Below are 19,049 nucleotides of genomic sequence, written 5' to 3' on the forward strand. Positions count from 1 at the left end.
CACATAGACGCTTGAGTACCTACCTACTGATGATGTTGGGGGTCATCAATGTGCTGCCATAGGTAGACGAAATGAATCAGAATCATCCGTGCATAACAGAGTGCAGACTGGAAAGCTAATAATAAGTCTTCTATTCGCGACCCTAGCTAACTCCTGACGCGGAAACAGACCAGACTTGAAAAGGAAACCAGACCGACACCCATGCGAGTAACTGGCACGAACAATAGAGACATGGAAAGCCACCGCACGCCATCGCACTATGCTACCAATGGCCACTAATCGACATGCCTCGTTGATCTGTGTGCTGCCCATAGGGCATCGCGCAGCATTGGTCCGTACGGGTCAATGAGTTGACATGACGCCGGTGTCTGTGTGTTTTGAACCTATACGCAATGTGACGGCAGACCTTGGAGAGAAAATTGACTGGTCCAGCCACGACAGAGCATCACACGTGAGATGAAGAAAGCGAAAGCATGGCGGGAGGAGAATGATGGTCAGTTTTATTGATGGATTGAGGTGGCGACAGTGTCCCAACCCTCGGATACTTCTTCCATTATGGAAGTGACTGGCTTTGAAGGAGTTAATCCCAGGCAGTCATATGCCGCGCGGGACCTTCTGCCCAAGGTTTTCCCCATGATGGCAAAGATACAGATTGGCATCGCCCACGAAATTTTTACGACTCATTTTGACCCCTGAACGCCGTTCAATCAGATCCCGTAGTTGATCAAGCCTGTTGGTCGCTGAGAATATCCGAGTCACCAGCGTCGAGGATGGCCAGGGTGGAGCAGCGGAAAAGCTTTCCGCAAGCAGTACCCAGCTCAATCTGCGAAAAGGAATGGTAAGCGAAAGTGAACCCTCCAAAGCCTAGAACAGGCTTTTTCTCTGGGCAATCCGCAAGAACTGGTATTGTTCTCGCTCGGCAGAGATGCTGCTCCTCAACGAGGGAGATGTTGCGACAGAATATCGCTCGGCTACTTCCAGGAGTCGAAGCGCCGTCATCCCTCGCGAGTATGCAAGCATGAGAAGTTGTCGCTACTTACGTTGTTGCCGGAGAAGTGGTGGATGGGAGCCTTGGACAGCATGCTGTAGTACTCGAGCTCGCTCTTGCGAAGAGGGGGGGTGTTGCCAGCAATGATAATGAGCTTGGCTTTGCCGGATCGCAGAGACTTCAAGCTGGATTTGTAGCCCAGAGTGACTATTCGAAGAGTTAGCTCCAGGTCATCCTTCTCGGCGCGCAGGAGGCTCGAGTAAAAAGTTGGATCAATCTGCATAAAGACGCAACAGATGATGGAAGAGAGACCACTGCAGACGTGGTTTCGGGGTGGCTCGTACCCTTTCCGGACTTCATGACAAGCGCCAGCTTGGAGTTGATGCTGTTGGCATCCTTCTTGCTCTTCTTTTGGGGGGCCATTTTGACTTGTTTTTTTGGCTCTGGGCGACTTGGCAACGCTTGACTTGACGCGGACGAAAGATCAAGATGCGAGCACCATAAAAAAAAAGTTGGTGGTTTCCCACATTCAACTTGCCCAGCGGTAGTGGGGCAGGGCTTCACCCGATCAGCCAATTGCAGCTGATGCTTCCCTCACCCCAGCCCTAAAGCACCGAAGCTTAAGCGAATTGCACCACTTGCGGGCTTGTAAGCAGCGGCTTTGAAATCAAAGTGGTGCGTCTACTGAGAGGGTAGTCTGCTTCTCCCCCGTCAGATTCATCCCGACCAAGACACATCACCAACCCCAGGACACGCAACTAGCGAAAACCGACAAGATGGCTCGTCGTCCCGCCCGTTGCTACCGCTACTGCAAGAACAAGGTGCGTCTCTGAATTCTGCTAAACGATCAGTTCTCTCCCTACTGGATCGAAGTTTTGCGATAAAGGCCCCGCCAGCCGCCATTTCCGTATTTGGTCTCTGCGTTTTTTTTGCAGACGAACGACCAAACCAACTTGATGGGGGCTTCATCGCAGTGCTGCTTTATGTCGTGGTGAGGGAAATGCAGGTATACTTACCAGCGTCTTCTTCCCGTTTTAGCCGTTCCCCAAGTCGCGATTCAACCGCGGTGTACCCGACCCCAAGATCAGGATTTTCGATCTTGGCCGCAAGCGTGCGAATGTGGACGACTTCCCCCTTTGCATCCATCTGGTCTCTAACGAATATGAACAACTGAGTTCCGAGGCCCTTGAGGCCGCCCGTATCTGCGCCAACAAGTACCTGGTCAAGCACTCCGGAAAGGAAGGTTTCCACCTCCGTGTCCGCGCCCACCCGTTCCACGTCGTCCGAATCAACAAGATGTTGTCTTGCGCCGGTGCCGATAGACTTCAAACTGGTATGCGTGGTGCCTGGGGCAAGCCCAACGGCACGGTTGCCCGTGTCAACATTGGCCAGATCATCATGAGTGTCCGCACTCGTGACTCTAGTACGTGGAAAGATGCCAATCCGAGGAAGTCTTTGGTGTTTTAGCAGCAGTACTAACTCCTGGCCTACAGACCGTCATCTCGCCCTTGAGGCTCTCCGACGCTCCCAATACAAGTTCCCTGGACGCCAAAAGATTATCATCTCGAAGAACTGGGGTTTCACCCCTCTCCGCCGTGACGAGTACCTGGAGCGCAAGGCTGCTGGTCGCGTCAAGGTTGATGGTGCTTACGTCCAATTTCTCAGCAACCACGGCCGTCTGGAAGAGAACATGCGCCGCTTCCCTGATGCTTTCTCCACTTAAGGGTTTGTTGGTTCGGTTCTTCTGGGTTTAAGGATGGCGTCGAATTGGCATGTCTCATAGGGACCTCTGTGAGATGAAAAGACGGTCGCGTAAATGGCAAATCAAGTTATAGTGCATTCATGAGAGAGGTGGTTTCGTCTTGATGAACATTGACTTTCAGGAGGCTGCGTGACGGCTTCGCGTTCAATGCCCTGTTGGGGCGAAAGTACTCGGCTTACATGCGATTAGACCGCCGTGTTGTATGTGCGTACAATGAATGACTCCTCAGCCGTGCTTGGCAAATCCAGGGCAAGGGCAGCCTTGGTTTGGCCTCATGGTTCTGTGATTGCCCATCAGATCAGCCGGTCGAGGCAATATTCGACTGGCCAGTGCTGCTGCTGACTTGCTATGGCGCAACTTTTCACCAAAATGTGTCATCCGGACGCTGGGAGGCATGACCCCATGACCTGGCTGGTTAAGCCCTGCGAAACTCTGTGGCCAATCATCAATCCGCCACAAATGCCAGCGTCCGACCAGCCGACGACCAGCCGACCTGCAATAAGGAACCATAACCGGAGACGAAATGGCAAGCCGATGAATGGACCAAGCTCTGCTTAGGATTACCCGGAAAGTGGAGGATCGTCTCGATGAAACATGCCGCGACAAAATCGCAGCATTTCCCCCCCATTCATTAAGTTTGGTGCTACAGTATCAATGCGTCCGACGTACGGAGCGGAGCACTCGAGTCGTGAAACAGTGGAAACTCGGAAGCGTCATGAATGTGGACGGACAATCCAACAGCAGGAGCAGGGCCCGACCCGCCCTTTCCATCGAGACGTTAACCGGTGTGTTTGATACGGGTTACAGGACCATGACAGCGTCATCGCATCATCGCATCATCGTGTCATCGTGTCATCGTGTTACCGAGCACCACTAGGGGCTGGTGCAGCTCGTACACAGCTACTCCGTCGTGGCTTGTGTGTGAGCGCAGTCATCGATGCCCTCGACGACTAGCGACAGGATTGTCCCATCACGCAAGGACGCAAGGGCGGGGGACGACGGGAAACGCAGGGGGCCCGGTCATCATCTTCCAACACTCACTCGTCAACGACCAGCTACGTATCCATGCTCCGTTGGCACAAAAAGGCCTCGGGAAAGGCGGTACTTTTCATTCCCGAAACTCTCCGCATGTTTCGGGAAAAGCAGCCCTGCGATTGCAAGAGGGCCAGGGCACGGCGAGAAGCTAATGAGCCATCGACCAGGACGACGAGGTCGACACGCGGAAAGCTCGATAAACACCATTTTAGTTGTCCAAACTCCGTAGATAGAAGATTTACCGGCGGGTCAGGAATGGAAGAGTGACCAGGCAGACCCGCTCCTTATCTCTATTGACGTAGATTGTCTCCCAGGTCAGCGCTCCGAACTCCATAGTTACTCCGTACACTGCGGATGACATGCTCCGTAAGTCGGCGGCTGGCTGCCTGCTCGGTTGCCAGCCCCCCGCAGTGATTGCGGAAATCCTAGCAGGGTCCTTCCTGGTGGCAAGCAGCACTGAGGCATTTCCCCAACAAAAAACGAGCCAGGCGCCTCTAGTGGTTTGGATTAGCGCCTTAACCTTACTAATATTGAACAATGAAGTAACCAGGCCAGTTGACGTCTGGTGCTCAGGGCCCCTTGAGTACCGCCCCGCATCGCATCGTAAGACCAACTGCAGGTCTGCTTGTTGTCAGTGGTCACTGTTACACCGCCCCCATTGTTCGACCTCGCCGTTTCCTGCACCCCTTGGCTATCCTATCATCCTACACTCCTTCTATTTACCCCATACAGTGGACACTTTTTGACGTCCCTATCCTGCCTTCAGCACTTTTGTTGCCTCATTTTGCCATTCTGCGGAGTATCCTCTATTCGAGGAGGTGCTCGTTTTTTTTTTTTTTTTTTTTTTTTTTTTTTTTTTCCTTTTTTTTTCACCTGCGCTGTTCCTGGCGGCACCTGTACGAACCTCGTCATCCCAAACCACCGACGTGGTGGCGCTCACCAGATAAACCAACCCTCTTATCATACCATAGTCATTCACGCCCAGTCCCTCCCAACGCTCTCCGCGCCTTGTCACAAGGGGTTTGCTTGCCTTGATTCTACGCATTTCGTCAAGGTGATGGCTTTTCAGCAACCAACCACTGCAACTCTGCAGCGAGTTGCTCGACCAACTGCCGCTGAGCATGACAATGTCGCAGTTCAAGCGAGACCGGCGTCTCCAGGTCGCGAAGCCGAGGAATCACAAACTTGGGTTCTCTTTTCGCCCCCCACCGAAGTCACAACCACCTCGTATCTCACCGGATCAGAACATTCGCTACAGACGCCAGGACGGTCACGGTTGAGTCATTTCGGCAGCCTCGGCACAATTGCAAGATCCGGAGAAGGATCCGAGGCCAGACAATCTTTATCCGTCCTTTCCGCTGTCGAGGATGAACCCAGTGATGAGGATGCGGAGTTGGACAGCCTGGACAGCCACCTCCCAGGCTTTCGTTCCAACAATTCGGGCCTGAAGCCCCCCCCACGGAGTAGCCCGCATGGTGTTCCGGTGTTTCCCGCACATGATGGTCTGGGCTCTTTCCGATTGGATCAACCCGTCCTTGACGCGGAGGCTCAGAACCAGATTTACCAGTTTGAACAATTCAATCCCCGCAAGGTCCGCCGGAGATTGGATAGCTTTGATCATACCCCGTCAAACTTGGAGGGGCTGTATGGTCAAGAGGAGGATAAACGGCAGCGCATCGAGGCATGGCGTCTGGAACATAGCCGAGTTCTGTTGGACGAAGTGCAGAGAGAGACGAGACGACGAAGGAAGTCATTGGCATCAATGCAGCGATCAAGGCGTCCCACCGAGGTTGAAAGCGATGATCTGACGTGGCACGATGAAGAGGCCCTGGAGCCCGAGGGTCTTCAAGAGGGCTTTTTGGCAGGGATTACGCGCAGAGTCGCCAAGGATCTTTTAGGCATTGACGATGCAATGCTGTCCATCCTTCTGGGCGAGGAGCTCCCGGGGGAAGACGAAGAAGCACTGTCTTCGACCCCGCGGGCTTCGCAGCTGGGCAACCAGCCAATATTGACAGCAGCCGACGAGCCGTCATGGCAAATCCGCATATTGGAACGACTGTCAAAAGAGCTCGGTATACTGGTCCACCAACTCTCGCCCCACCCTGGGGCTTTCGAGACATATTCCAAGATGCAGCACATGCCTGTTCCGTACGCGGGACTGCCGGCCATTCCCGAGTCGGCGGGCACTGCGACCCCGAGGAACGAACCGGGCACACAGAGTCAAGCTCGCGTACCCGAGTTCCAACCCACAATGCACAGCCATAGCCAGCCTGTGGGGATCCCTGACAAACAACAGACGCCACGCGATGGCTGTGGGGAAGAGAGGGGTGTGACGGACGGTGACTTCACCAAGGAAGAGTGGGAGAAGAGCCTGGACGTGAAGCTGGTTCTCCGATACCTGGTCACGCGCTTCACATCTCGCTCCAGCACCTCCTCGTCTTGCAGCACACCGCATCGTGAGCCGACCCCACAAGCTGACTCGGTCCAGGTTGCCCGCGTAAGGCAACATCATCCGCTCATAGCGCGAAACCACCCTCCTGTGGAGAGACGTCACTACAAGGCCGCGTTGTCAGGAAGCCCAGCGACGCTGCGGCATCACAGCAGCTGCGCCAGCCAGAGCACCAGACGCTCGACTCGAAGAAGCAGTTGCTCGTCCCGACACTACTGGGATATCGGCGGCTCTCTGGGGACGGGGTCAGTGATTGCGTCAAACGGACCGATGGGAAGCTGGGGCGAGGTGTAACTGCGTCGTGCCGCGGGGGAAAGCAAGGGACGCGCAGGCGGCACCACGGCGCGCGCGCTATTTGCAACGGGCACAACACGCGACGGCCTGTATTCTTTTGACGACGTCATGATCTGCCTTGTCGCTCTTTGTTTCTTTTGTTCTTGCGGAGGAGTCTGAAACTTGAAGTTTGCCGTGTACTGCGGCTGGGGTTTTACGGATTGCATTTTTAGAGGCATAGCATAAATGACTTAGTCCTGAGACGCACCCCTGAGACGCACCCCACGAGCGAGATGTTGCGTACCCACCTACCTACCTACCGAACCTAATTCATCAGGAGTACACGCCCAGTGTCATAACTGCTGCACGATGTAGTTTCATGCCCTCGTTTTCACCCCGTTGAGTCCGGACTCGGTGCGTGCAGCGCCATGTTTCAGCTGCTTCGGGATCAAAGGCTCACGACCACTACTTGCCGGCGCCGTTACGGGGGGGCTTGGCAACTGCCGAAGTCATTGCGAGTAAATGACGTTTTGACGTCTGGTCCGACTCCCGCGTCTGCAGGAGGACAGGTTGTGTTTGGAGGAATGGCGGCGGGTGGATGTCGAGGTGCCAGGCGCTTTTGCGTTTCTGCGGAGCGTGCTGGATTGGTGGGGCGGTGGGGGAGCGTCGCGCCGGCTGATCCGAAGATGCTGGTGATGCGTTTGCGGCCGGCACTGACTGCGCTATTGCTCATGAAGCCCCATAAAGCCGCACATTGAGGTGGCGTCATGTTTTGGCGCAAACGCACTGCGTACTTGCGCAAGTACTGTACTGCGGACAAAAGGGACACGCACCAACGAGGTAGGTACCTTAGGTAGGTACCTCCTAGGCCGGGGAACCTCGCCAACTTGCAACAAAGACGGACGCCGCCTACGAGGACGGGGGCCGCTGGGCGGCACTTTTCGGGTCCAAGGGCAGGCAGGCTGGCGGGAGCTCGGTAGTCGGTCGCTCCGTCTTGCGCGCAGGGTCTCGGGACCTAGGCACCAGCACGGTTGGATGGGACGCATGTCGCGATGCGGCCGAGGGATCGAGCTTTGGTGTTTTTCCCCCCAACGGGATTGGGGCGTGGTGGACCTGGTGACTGCGGTGGTTGGTCGGCAGCTGACTGGATTGATTTACCAGCAGCACACATATGCAGCATGCAGGGCCCAGAATGTCAGTCCGTCCAGTGGGCGAGCTGCGTCGAGCCATGCCTGGCCCTATCCGAGGCTGATTGCTTGACGGTTGACGGACGGCTGAGCGGTTCGCCGCCCTGGGCCATGTCTCTCCGGGGCGGCCTTTTTTTTTTTTTTTTTTTTTTTTTTTTTTTTTTTTTTCCTCTTTATATTCTGGCTTCCAGGCTCGGTTTGTCCCTCTAGCTGGCACCTGCTGGCGCTTTCTGGCGCTGGAAATACTCGTCTGGAAATCTGGTTGATTCTGAGGTCCACGGCGTTTCCAGGTGGGGAGTCGACAAGTGCATGTGGCTTGCTGTAGGGCCTGGCGCAGTCACTAAAGTTGCCCCGTGCCAGGCCAATACATGGCTGGGAGGGGGTCGACATGTACCAGACCAATGTACATACCTAGGTAGGTACCTAGCTACTGGCAAGTCCCGGCGAAGAGAAGGGGGGCCTGGCGTTTTTAGCATCTGTTTACCCGAAAGATGCCCCCGGAAAGGCGACAGGACATGTACCCAGGTACATGGGAGCACGACCACTTGCCCGCCACCACGACCCCACCTCGGTCCCAGGCAGCCAGCAGACAGCAACATGCAACATGCAACATGCCCGCCAGGCTTGCCCGTATCAACACGGGGTTACCCAGCACAACCAGCCAACCAGACAACTTGCAGGTTAGGGGACCTGCCCTGCCGCCACAGCGCTTCACAGCCCGACCGCCGGATACCGGATACCGGATACAGGATACAGTGGTGTACACGTCTCCTCCGACGACTGGGCCTGACTGGTCTTTTCCAGCACGTCGAATGCTGGTGGCACCTTCCTGGCCAGTCCTGCCTGCCTGGTCCTTCCTGTCCCGCCGCCGTCGGCTCTCCTCTCCAGTCTGATTCCGGCCTTTCTTAATCTTTCCCTTCCCTTTCGACCTGGATACCACTTCTTTTCATCCGGCAGCTTGCTGTGCTGAGATTGACACCCTCCTTTTTTTTTTTTTTTTTTTCGTCGTGATGCACTTATAGCTGGCCTATTTCACCTTTTCTTCCTCGACATTCCCCCCTATAGCGCCCTCCCTCCAACGATCGCTCCGGAATCGCCCAGTACATCTCTCCTGTACTTGCGGTCCTTTTTGCTTGTTTCGGCGGCGCGGCTCGCCACCACGGCTTGCAAGCTTGAGCTCGTCTTGTCTCGCGCATTGCTCGGTTTCTCCGCCATCTGTTTCAATCTCAGCTTCTGCGATTTTCGGTACGAGGTGACCCTGCCCGGCACGAGCCGGGATCGCCTATCCAACGACACCTCGAGACAATCCATCCCCAACCAACAAACGACAGATTGCTGGCGCTGCTCCCGCTCATTTAGCAAGCTACTACAGGGCGACAGCAAACTAGGCCACCCCCCCCCCCCCCCCCCCCCCCCCCGCCCACCAGACAACTCGTCTATGCGCTTGTTGGCCGTCGTGCACTCTCGGACGAACCGGGTCCGTCAGCCTCGCCGAGGGAAGGACGGCTACTGATTCCAGCCATGTACTGGCTCCGGCGCAGCCTCATCGTCTTGGCCTTGCTGTTGGTCGCCTCATTCATCGCCGTGTTCGTGCCACGCGTGCTTGACCCGACCAGCCATGGACCGGCCAGAAGAGCTCGGGATAGCCTCTGGGTGAGCAGCAGCCCATACTGGATCGATCGTCAGCTTTGCCGTTGGCTTAGCCTTTGTGGTTTGCATCATCTTCGCCGCGATCCTGCGGCTCTCCCAGGCCTGAACTTTTCCCTCGTGGACGACGAGGCCTGGGGCGAACTTCGCAAGAGGCTTGATGAGCATTTGTCCTGGGAAGACGCCGCATCCGCACGTTCCGGCTTGCCATCTAGCAGACGACAGCTCCAGAAGAGAAGTGTGTTTGAAAGGAGGAGAGTTCTGAAAGACATACCTGGCTATGTTTTCGACCACGCACCTCTGGTGCATCTCTATTCAGGCGAGCAGTTCTGGCCCTCGGACATCCGGGAGCACGTACAGCACATGGAGGTCGTCGTTGACGAGGAACCAGTAAACATTACTGACGAGAGGCTGACTCTGAATAATCTGCATCACCTGAACAAGTTTGACGGCATCGTGACCCTGCACAGCCTTGACGACGTGGAGAATCGACCAACCTGGCTTCACAGCCACGACAATGTCCCTCATCCCTTTGACGACGACGACGACGATGATGACGGCGGCGGAGGCGACGGCAACGGCAACGGCAACGGCAACGGCAACGGCAACGGCGATGACGGCGGCCAGCCAGGCCGGGGAGAACGGACAAGCTGGTTTGATGCGAACAAGGATCGACCCCTGCACCGAATCTCTCCCCCGCTGCCCCGCCACTCCCTACACCAGCAGCAGCGACCCATGACCCAAGGGCCCCCCCGCCTTCAACGCCGTGGCCATAAACCCGACTCGAGCGGTTACTCCCGCGCTCCTGCTGTGCTCATTCTCGTAGACAAGGGCTCCGGCATCTTGGATGCCTTTTGGTTCTTCTTCTACTCTTACAACCTGGGGCAGACGGTCCTTGGCATCCGCTTCGGCAACCACGTCGGCGACTGGGAGCACTGCATGGTCCGGTTCGAGCATGGCGTGCCTCGCGGCATCTTCTTCTCCGAGCACGAAGGTGGCCAGGCCTACGCGTGGGAAGCCGTCGAGAAACGCGGCCGTCGCCCAGTCATCTACTCCGCCGTGGGATCGCACGCCATGTACGCGACACCTGGCGAGCATCCTTACGTCTTGCCCTTCAAGCTGCTCAAGGACGTGAGCGACAAGGGTCCGCTCTGGGACCCGGCGTTGAACAACTACGCCTACCACTTCGACTACAAGCTGGAGAGACACGGCTGGATGGACGAGGAGTCTGCCGGTGCGGACAGCGACAAACGTCGGCCGAGCCTCGTTCCCGCCGCGAAGAACCCTCGCGCCCCGACCTCTTGGTTTCACTTTAACGGATACTGGGGAGACCGCCTGTACACGTTGGCGGACATCCGGCAGTGGCGGCTGTTTGGCCAGTACCACTACGTAACCGGGCCCAGCGGGCCCAAATTCAAGCAGCTTGGCCGATCCAAGATGTGCCAGCGCAGGAAGTGTCGGATCCTGTACAAGCTGGACCCCAAGGGAACGTGGTACTAAATGGAGCATACTAAATGGAGCAGTGATTTTTTTTTTCTTTTTACAAAAAAAAAGGAAAAAAAAAAGAGAAAATGGTAGAGCCAGCCCAACCTGGGTTTTATTTCCTTTACATAGAATTCGGAGCCTCGGACGTGGCTTTTGATGGATATCACCACATCACGCGTTTGGCAGGCCATGGTGACAAGGCCATGTGGCGAGGGAGTTGATTCCTCGCATTCACCCCCTTCGGCCGGCCCCGTCGAGGGCCTGCATTGCATGTACAAGATGGACATGTCAAGGGCGCTTTGGTCCTTGGCCCGCCCGAGGAGTAGTCGAGGGGACGGGGGGAGTGTTCCGAGACCTGTTGAGCTTGGACGCGGCACCATGCTCGGCTCGATACCCTTTTGATTTAGACGCGGTGGGCGCCGCACACCACTTGCTAGAGTAGGACGCTGAACAACTATTTCTTGTCTCGACGAGGACATTTGCAAAGCTTGGGTCGTTGAAATCTTGCCAGAGCAGGTAGGACAGTGTACGACTGTTCCTTGTCTGGACGGGGTTTTTTGCAAAGCTCGTTTTAAGAGTCATGACAATTGCTTCGGTTTCATTCACAAGCCACGCTTGTCCACGTTTCGAGGCCCGGCGTGCGGAATGCACCGGGACGGCATGCACAGCCGACCGACCGCCGACAATACAACCCCCGCAGCGAGGGGGAAATACGACATGATCGTGGAGTTGGGTCCCGGCTACCTAATATACATGCCATGTCACGCCATGCCACGCCACGCCACGCTGCATACATGCGTACATATCGTGTCCCGTAGCGCCTATCCCGGAACAGCTCGTTGCGGCCGCCGCCCGCGGCAAGCCCAGCCCAGCCCAGCCCAGCCCAACCTGGGGCGGGGGGCAACCGTAGGAGGGCGTATGCCCGCGCCAACGGGTAGCGCATAGCCAGATATTTACGGAGCAGGGAGGGGGGATGGCCTGCGGATGTTTTTGGGGAGAAACGATGCCCAAGTGGCCTCGGCGGGGGGTTGATAGACTTGACGACAGGGGAAAGACGACCAAGTCGTCGCCTCGCCGGGGATGATCGAGAAGAGAAAAGATGAGGCCTGGCCTGGCCTGGCCTGGCCTCGCGGAAGACTATCGGGAAGATGAAGAATGACGGACGCCTCGCCGTAGATTATCAGGGGATGCCCTCGCCATAGACACATCAAAAGCGGAAAGACGACAAACTGCCCCGCCGGGGAGGTATCCAAAATGGCGACGGGAATGGGCAGCCGGAAAGCTTGGAGCAGAAAAGATGACAGAGTGGCCTCGCCGTAGATTCATCACGGCATGTCCTCGTTACAGACTCGACAAAGGGCGGGGGGGAATGACAAAACTACCTCGCCGGGGATGTGTACCAAAAATTGACCAACGGGAACCGCCTCCCGCAGATCCACCAAAAGACAAGTGATGGGATTGACACGCTGCCCTCGCGTGGCTTCATCAAAGGACAAGCATGGCAAACGCCACGGGCCAAAGGCGACGCCAAGCCCATGCCACGGCGGCGCCCCCGTCACGCTTCGTCCTCGTGGATGTGGAAGCCGGCGCGGTGGTCGCCCGGCCAGGCTGTCTCGGTCGAGGGATACTCGGACGGCTGGCTGCTCGCGCTGCTGCGCTGGTCCGGCGCGACGTGGTCGTGGCGCGGATCGACGTTTTCCCCGTCGGAGGGCAGGTCTTGGTCCTCGATGCCTGGCCAGGGCTCGTCCTCGGGCAGCTGGCGGAGGGGGGACTCGCGATCCACGCTCGCGCCGGCGGGCGCGTGAGCCGCTGCCGCGTCGTCATTGTCGTCGTCGTCGTCGTCGTCGTCGTCGCCGTCGTCATTGTCCCCGTCGTCCCCGTCGTCGTCGGTGCGGTACGACGCGTCGGACCCGCTCTCGTAGATTTCAATGTCAAACAGCTCGTCGGTGGCATAGTCCACCGGCACGTGGCTCCTGGCAACGCTGCTGCCTCGCTGGTGGGCGGGCCGCAGCTCCTGCAGGGGCGCGTTGCTGTGAGGCGTGGCGTAGGCGAGCGGCGTGAGGCCCGGGGTGATTTGCCGCGCAAACGCGCCGTATGGCGGCGGGGGCGGGCTCGGCGAGGCGGTCCAGCGGGGGGTGTGGCGCAGGTAGCTGGGCGAGCGTACGCTGCGGCTTCTCTTGACGACGCCCGAATGCGGCGGCTGCGCGCGGGCAAGCGGCGACGACGGCCGGCTGCTGCTGCTCCGCCCGTGGTGGGATACGATTCGCCGGGCGGCGGCGGCGGCGGCGGGCACGGAAGCGGTGCGGATATGGGGCGGCTTCGGCGCTCGACGGCCTGCTGCCGGCCTGGGGGCGGGAGACTCGGCGTCGTGGTTCCTCGGCACCACAGAGCGTGCGAGGAGGAGCCGGGGGGAGGGCCTTGCGAGCGCCGTGTCGAGCTGCTCGTTCCACAGCCAGCAGTGCTCCGCGGCGTCGGGTTCCCCGACTTCCTGGGACTCGGTCGCGTCGAGGGGCACGCGGTCCATGTCGCGTACGCGCTGCCAGTCCCAGGCCGACTGGTACGCCGCGCGGCCTTGGACGTAGGCGTCGGGATGCGTGATGAACAGCCGAGGCTGCGCGGCCTTCATGGCTGCGGAATGCAGCAAGCCGACGTCCCACGCGGCAGGCGTCAGCATCTCTGCGGCGCTCAAGAACCGGAGCCTCGAGTCCTTGCGGATTTTCCGAAGTGGCACCCAGGCCTCTTGCAGGCCGAGGTACTGGATGAAGCCGTCGTCCGTGGCGTGGCTGCTGCGCCGCGTCGTCATGCCCATGGCTCGAAACACCGTGCCAAAGGCTTCGTGGATGGCGCTCTGCACGCTTCTCGCGTCGGGCCCGCGGAACGACACGGTCCGGACGAGCCCGCGGCTTCGGAGTCTCTTGTCTTGCGTGCTCTTGTCCCCGCAGGCACGGGGGTGCAGCCAGTCGTCTTGGTCCGCCGCTGCCCACTCGCCGCCTCCGCCGCCAAAGGGCGACTGCGATCGCCTGGTGGCGCTGCTCAGCGTCGCGGGAACCTGCGTCCAGTCGTCGTGGCTGACAGCCACGTCACCGTTACTAAACTGCGACAGGTCCTGCCAGAGCCTCCTGAGGGGAAACGGGAGGAACACAACTTCCACAACCCAGGCGTGGGCGGCCGAGGGAAGAAGGGATTCGAGATGAGTGAAGCGCGCATGCAAGGTGGTGATTTGAGACATGACTTCATCCGAGTTGAGGCGACTTGCAACGCTTGCTGCTGTCGACGCGACGCTTTTGACGCCGTCGTCCTCGCCGTCGGCTTGGTTGCTCGCGCAAGTGGCCATCTCGGCCACTTTCTCGACCCCCTCCATCCGCTGCTCTAGGTCTGTGACCCGCAGATCCATGTGGTCATGTTTCTCAAGGCATTCCTCGTGGCCGTCGGCGGAAAACGACAAGGTCTCCAAGCGATCTAGACGCTGTTCATGACCGCCGACGGTATCGGATAAATTCCTGATGGCCTCCCTGGATATTCCCTGCCGATAGCTTCGGACGGCTCGAGGCTCCGGTTGCGTTTCTGCGCCTTGTTCTCCGTGGCCTACAAAAACAAAGGACCCATCTGTCCGGACAAGCTCCTGTGACGGGCCGTTTGGCAAATCGGACTCCGCCGGGGGACACTGCTTGAGGGATGAAGGGGCCATGTGGCCTTTCGGTTTGGCACCACCAAGTGTATCCAGTCCTTTTCCCGCAAAGGGTCGCCTGTACTTTGCCTGAGCAGATGAGGTGAGGGACGTAGTCTGTGAGGGCATCAGCAGCTGGGAGGGAATCTGCGGCAACACGGCGGGCACCGCCTGTTGCGCGGACGATGGAGCATGCACAGAGGGTCTGGATGACTGTATGTATTCATCCCAAGCCAACGTATCGGGCATGGAGCCTGGAGGCTGCAGACTCGGTCCCGGCCCGCAAAGGTCCCCTTCGGTCATGGCTGGCAAGTCGTGAACAAAGGAGAGCGAGGGTCCCGGGCTGAAGGCTGCAAAGTCTATTTCCAGAGCCGAGGAGACATTCTGCACCGACACGTCGGCAACAGGTGTCAATGGTTCCCGCCCGGTACGAGGCCTTTGGTTCTCCTGTCCATGGGGATTGATGAAGGGTTGATACTGTAGCTGAAGTTGACCGTCTTGAAGGGGTCCTTGGTCATGATAGCATGCATGGTGGGCACACATGCACCAACCAACCTGTTCAGTGACTGGACCGTCTATACCCTGGCGAGGCCAGAAGCGGCGACAACCGCACTTGGCTCCGTTGGTCCCGGGGGTCAAGTCGACGAAATTGCAGGATCCATTAGGCAGCCTTGGGCTGGATTGCTGCAGTGAAGGACCAGCATCGGCGTAGATTTCGAAAGGACCTAGACCGACGACGTTCTGAGAGCGAGACGGCGTGCCCGCCATTTGTTCGGCGCGGGAAATTGGTGTTGATGGAAAAGCAACCTAGCTATATCGAGTAGTATGACGGAAAGATTCAGCATTTGAGAGATATTTGTCGTTTTTTCTTCTTTTTTTCCCCCTTTCCACCCCCCCCTTTTTTCTTTCCTTTATTTGAAAACGCAACCTCGAGGGCTGGTGAGTCAAGCAGCGCTGGCGTACGGCGCTGGCGTACAAAGTAGATGTCTGTTAATTCATTGCACCAGGGTTGCGAATGACTGACTGCGGAAAGAGGAAGCGAAACCAAGAATCCAAGCTGAAAATGGTGGTCGACACGGGCGAGAGACGAGAGTACAAGTTGGATTGCGAATCAGATTGCAAAGCCGAGTTGGAGCTCGGCATCAGGACAGTTCCAGGAAAGCAATTGGCGACTTGCAGCTCCCGAGCTGGTGGACGAGGCAGACGCGGTTGGCAACGGCAGAGGGGGAGGGGGCTGCGTGAGTGGGCGATGCAACAGCTGTGGTGACGCGCGCCGGGGACATCGGACCTTTAAGTATGGCGACGACCAGAGGACAAGTCGAGCTCGTATCGTCGAGCAAAGACAGCTCCCGAGGCCAAAGGCAAGGGGTGGGATGGAGCTGGCGAGGACGAGGCGAGGCTCGAGGGAGGGAGGGCATATCAAATACTCCGTGGTTTAGGCGGCGGTATGAGCTTGTGGCACGCGTCAATGACTGTGGGCACGCGTGGGCACGCATGGGCTGGGGCAACGCAAGGCGGTCGAGGGGCCGTTTGTGTGGCCGTTTGTGTGGACGCTGGCCGCCAACTGGGCGATCCAACGGAAGGGGTTCACGGAAGGAAGGAGGCATCGAGCTGCTGCCTGCCTGCCTGCCTGCCTGCCTGCCTGCCTGCCTGCCTGCCACCTGCCACCTACGGAGAGAGACACCTGGAGAGACGGAAACGTTGGACAGTCTACCGAGCACTCTTGCCACCAGACTTGTCCCCTCTTCAACAACGTCGACAAGCAGGCGACGATCAGGTGCTCCGCGTGTTTCAGAAACGGCGCGCGCCTTCACCAACACACGGTGTTTTCTTCAGTGGCCGTTCGTTGGTGCGCGCAGTCTGCGGCGTGGGGCGCGGGGGGCACGTTGCAGGCTGGCCCCACCTTCCGCGCCGTCCCGCCCATTGGGCGGCGCCAGACCGCTTGTCGTTGCTTGTGCTGGGATTGTCTGGGATTGTCTGGGATGCCTCAACTCTCTCCCTCAACTTGCGTGATCAGATACTTTCGGCCACGGCCAAGACTGTGGCAAGGATCTGGTATTTGTGCATCGCTCCAGCCGATGCGCAGCACGCCGTACAGACTCCGGGGTGGCAGACCTCCTCCTTCTTGACGCCAAGTCGCATGCCGCGGTAGGTATGCCGACTGGCAGACACCACCCCTGACATGTCGTGGAAGCTCCAGGTTCGGCTCTTGCGCAATGCTCTTGCGCAATGCCCTTTTTCCTGCGGGCCGCGACAAACTGACTCAACCTGGGTGCTCACTGAGGCATCCATCGACAACTCACAGAAGCCTCCTTGCGCATCCACACCTTGTCTTCAACCCCAATCCAATCCCAATCTGGATCCGGTAAAAGGCGCAGAATACGGCGTGAGTCATCAAAAGCGTCCTTGGTCCGTCTTGGTCAGTCTTGGTCCGTCTTGGTCGGCCCTGCATGAAGCGCTGTCCGTCGTTGAGCAATGACTCAATCCCCAACTACTCCATCCTCCGTGCAACGCCATCTATCCCCCGAAACTCGCAAGGTGCAAGATTCTCAGCCGGAAATCCACCTTGACCGCGCAATCTCGTCAGTGCTTTGCTTAGAACCCATAAACAGTATTCCGACAACGCGAGCACCTTTACGATCTTCTTGTCGCCAAGTCGAAAAGGTCGGAGCGAGGCAGTCCTTCTCCCCATCATGCACACCAATCGAAGCTGATTACCTGGTAGGCTTGGATTTTGATTACATTTCGGGAATGATTCCAGCAATTGTTCAGGTACGGTGAGTTTTTTTCTTCCTCTGCGTGCGGCAAGATTGAAACTGTCACCACTGGGCTCGTACACTGGACAAATGAAGTCCAGGATTCTCGGCGAGAATTACCCAGTCATGGTCACATCATCATCATCGTCGTCGTCGGCTTCGTCGTCGTCGGCTTCGTCGTCGCTGTCGTGACCGTCGCTCTCCACTTCAGCATTGCCTAAATCGTCCGAATCCTCGGAATCTTCCTCTTCACCCTCGTCCTCTTCCACGTCATCGTCTTGCACATGCCCCGCAAGATCTTCCCAGCGCGTAGGCGTAGGCGTCGACAGACCCCTTCCTTCAGCTGCTTGCTTTCCGAAACCAACCGGGAATCCCGCCAGCTTCCTTGCGAAACTGGGCCCTTGTGTTGGCCGCTCAGCATCCGGTGACTCTGTGGCCTGGCTATGCTCAGGCTGATTCTTCTTCTTGTCAACGGCAAGCTTCTTCCTTCTGGGCTTGTAGTCCAGCCCTTTCCGGTCATCCCAGTCTTTGCCTGCTCCATCCGTGGCATACACAGTGACTAGATCCTTGTCACCTCGCTCCATCTTCAGTGCTATCAGATTTTCGAGGAAGCTCGTCTGTTCGGCTCGTTCGCCCGTCCTATCCTTGCCAGCTGGAATTCTAATGTTCCACTCCGCCTTTATGCGGCCAAGGCTGTCCTGTTCCGGAATCTTCGGTTTAGGAATCTTCTCGGTGGTCAGAATGCGGGACGACGATGCCGCTAGGAGGTCGATATCTCCAGGGAGATTGCGCAGAGCTGGCAGGGCATCGTCCGGGTCGTGTGAGGTGAAGATGGCTTCTGTACCAATCACCTCAGCCCACTGACCTTCAAAAAGGCGCCCCCTGTAGGATATGATGGGGTTTGGTGAATGAAGCTCGAGAATTTGAATGTCTTCTGTTTCCGTCGTGTTTTCCTCGCTTGTCTCTTGCGTCTCGCCAGTAGTTCCGACCCGACTAGCATCTTGTTTGCCTTTCCCTTTGGCCGAGTAAGTAGGTAGAGTCGCTTTTTGTTTGCCCTTGGACGTCGGCTTGAAGGCCGCTTGCAAAGCCGGGTCTACAGGCGGGTCATCGTCGTCGTTTCTGAGGCCGTGGCCATTGCCGCCGTTGTCGTTGTCGTTGTCGTTGTCGTTATCGCTGTTGTTGTGATCGTCTTGATGGTTATTTATATCGCCGTCTCCCGGTTCGCAAGGATCGCTTTCCTTTTCTGTCGGGATTGTGGTGGGGTCTTGATCTTGCCAGTTCTTGTAGTACCCGCCACGGCTGTGATGATACGCTCGGGTCGACCGTTCTTTGAACTCTGGATACGAGAGCTCCAATGTCAAGTAGAATGTCTACATCCCGCTGTTGTCAGGAAAGGATCGAAGAAGCCAGCGACTGGCAGCAGTTGGGACTCGTCGACCGACCTCTGTTTCCGTGGTGGAATATTCATATTCCCATTCTTCCTGGTCATCTCCATAAACCTGTCCCAAGACAGGGTCAACAGCTAGAGCTCCTGGCTCCTTCTCCGTAAGCAAGCCTTTTGGCTCTTCCATCGCGCCGAAAGACCTATTCGGAGGGCGTTTGAATCTATGGTAGGACCAGGTTTCGCTCCGCCGTACGATGCTTGTCGGCAGCTCCAATGACGGCGCGCGATTGGTGAGTCATGCTCCGCTGCTTATGAGAAGCTGAAGATGTTGCGAAAAAGAACAAAGAAAAACCACGCGCTCGACTCGACAATACGAGATTTAGCGAACCGTTGAGCTGGACTGAACCCTCCTCGCT

At 57.5% G+C, this 19,049-nt stretch overlaps 6 protein-coding genes across 6 annotated transcripts; 3 read left to right on the plus strand and 3 right to left on the minus strand.

The window, feature by feature from the left end:
• Nucleotides 1-724: 724 nt before the first annotated feature.
• Nucleotides 725-1,411, minus strand: UV8b_07461 (uncharacterized protein; the record flags this gene model as incomplete). The annotated part of the gene is made up of 3 exons (XM_043144958.1): nucleotides 725-823; nucleotides 1,041-1,195; nucleotides 1,333-1,411. The coding sequence occupies 3 exons, from the start codon at nucleotides 1,409-1,411 to the stop codon at nucleotides 725-727; spliced, it is 333 nt and encodes a 110-aa protein (XP_043000893.1).
• A 353-nt stretch (nucleotides 1,412-1,764) lies between these two features.
• Nucleotides 1,765-2,711, plus strand: UV8b_07462 (uncharacterized protein; the record flags this gene model as incomplete). Its single annotated transcript, XM_043144959.1, has 3 exons — nucleotides 1,765-1,809; nucleotides 2,027-2,411; nucleotides 2,482-2,711. 3 exons carry the CDS (start codon nucleotides 1,765-1,767, stop codon nucleotides 2,709-2,711), a joined length of 660 nt encoding a protein of 219 aa, XP_043000894.1.
• A 2,131-nt stretch (nucleotides 2,712-4,842) lies between these two features.
• Nucleotides 4,843-6,528, plus strand: UV8b_07463 (uncharacterized protein; the record flags this gene model as incomplete). The annotated part of the gene is made up of 1 exon (XM_043144960.1): nucleotides 4,843-6,528. The coding sequence occupies one exon, from the start codon at nucleotides 4,843-4,845 to the stop codon at nucleotides 6,526-6,528; it is 1,686 nt and encodes a 561-aa protein (XP_043000895.1).
• Nucleotides 6,529-9,215: 2,687 nt separating this feature from the next.
• Nucleotides 9,216-10,841, plus strand: UV8b_07464 (uncharacterized protein; the record flags this gene model as incomplete). The annotated part of the gene is made up of 1 exon (XM_043144961.1): nucleotides 9,216-10,841. The coding sequence occupies one exon, from the start codon at nucleotides 9,216-9,218 to the stop codon at nucleotides 10,839-10,841; it is 1,626 nt and encodes a 541-aa protein (XP_043000896.1).
• Nucleotides 10,842-12,381: 1,540 nt separating this feature from the next.
• UV8b_07465 (uncharacterized protein) lies at nucleotides 12,382-15,261 on the minus strand (the record flags this gene model as incomplete). Its single annotated transcript, XM_043144962.1, has 1 exon — nucleotides 12,382-15,261. One exon carries the CDS (start codon nucleotides 15,259-15,261, stop codon nucleotides 12,382-12,384), a length of 2,880 nt encoding a protein of 959 aa, XP_043000897.1.
• Nucleotides 15,262-17,365: 2,104 nt separating this feature from the next.
• UV8b_07466 (uncharacterized protein) lies at nucleotides 17,366-18,820 on the minus strand (the record flags this gene model as incomplete). Its single annotated transcript, XM_043144963.1, has 2 exons — nucleotides 17,366-18,619; nucleotides 18,692-18,820. 2 exons carry the CDS (start codon nucleotides 18,818-18,820, stop codon nucleotides 17,366-17,368), a joined length of 1,383 nt encoding a protein of 460 aa, XP_043000898.1.
• Between the last annotated feature and the right edge of the window lie 229 nt (nucleotides 18,821-19,049).

This window comes from Ustilaginoidea virens, chromosome 6 (assembly GCF_000687475.1).
Source record: "Ustilaginoidea virens chromosome 6, complete sequence".
In the NCBI taxonomy this organism is placed as follows: Eukaryota; Fungi; Ascomycota; class Sordariomycetes; order Hypocreales; family Clavicipitaceae; genus Ustilaginoidea; species Ustilaginoidea virens.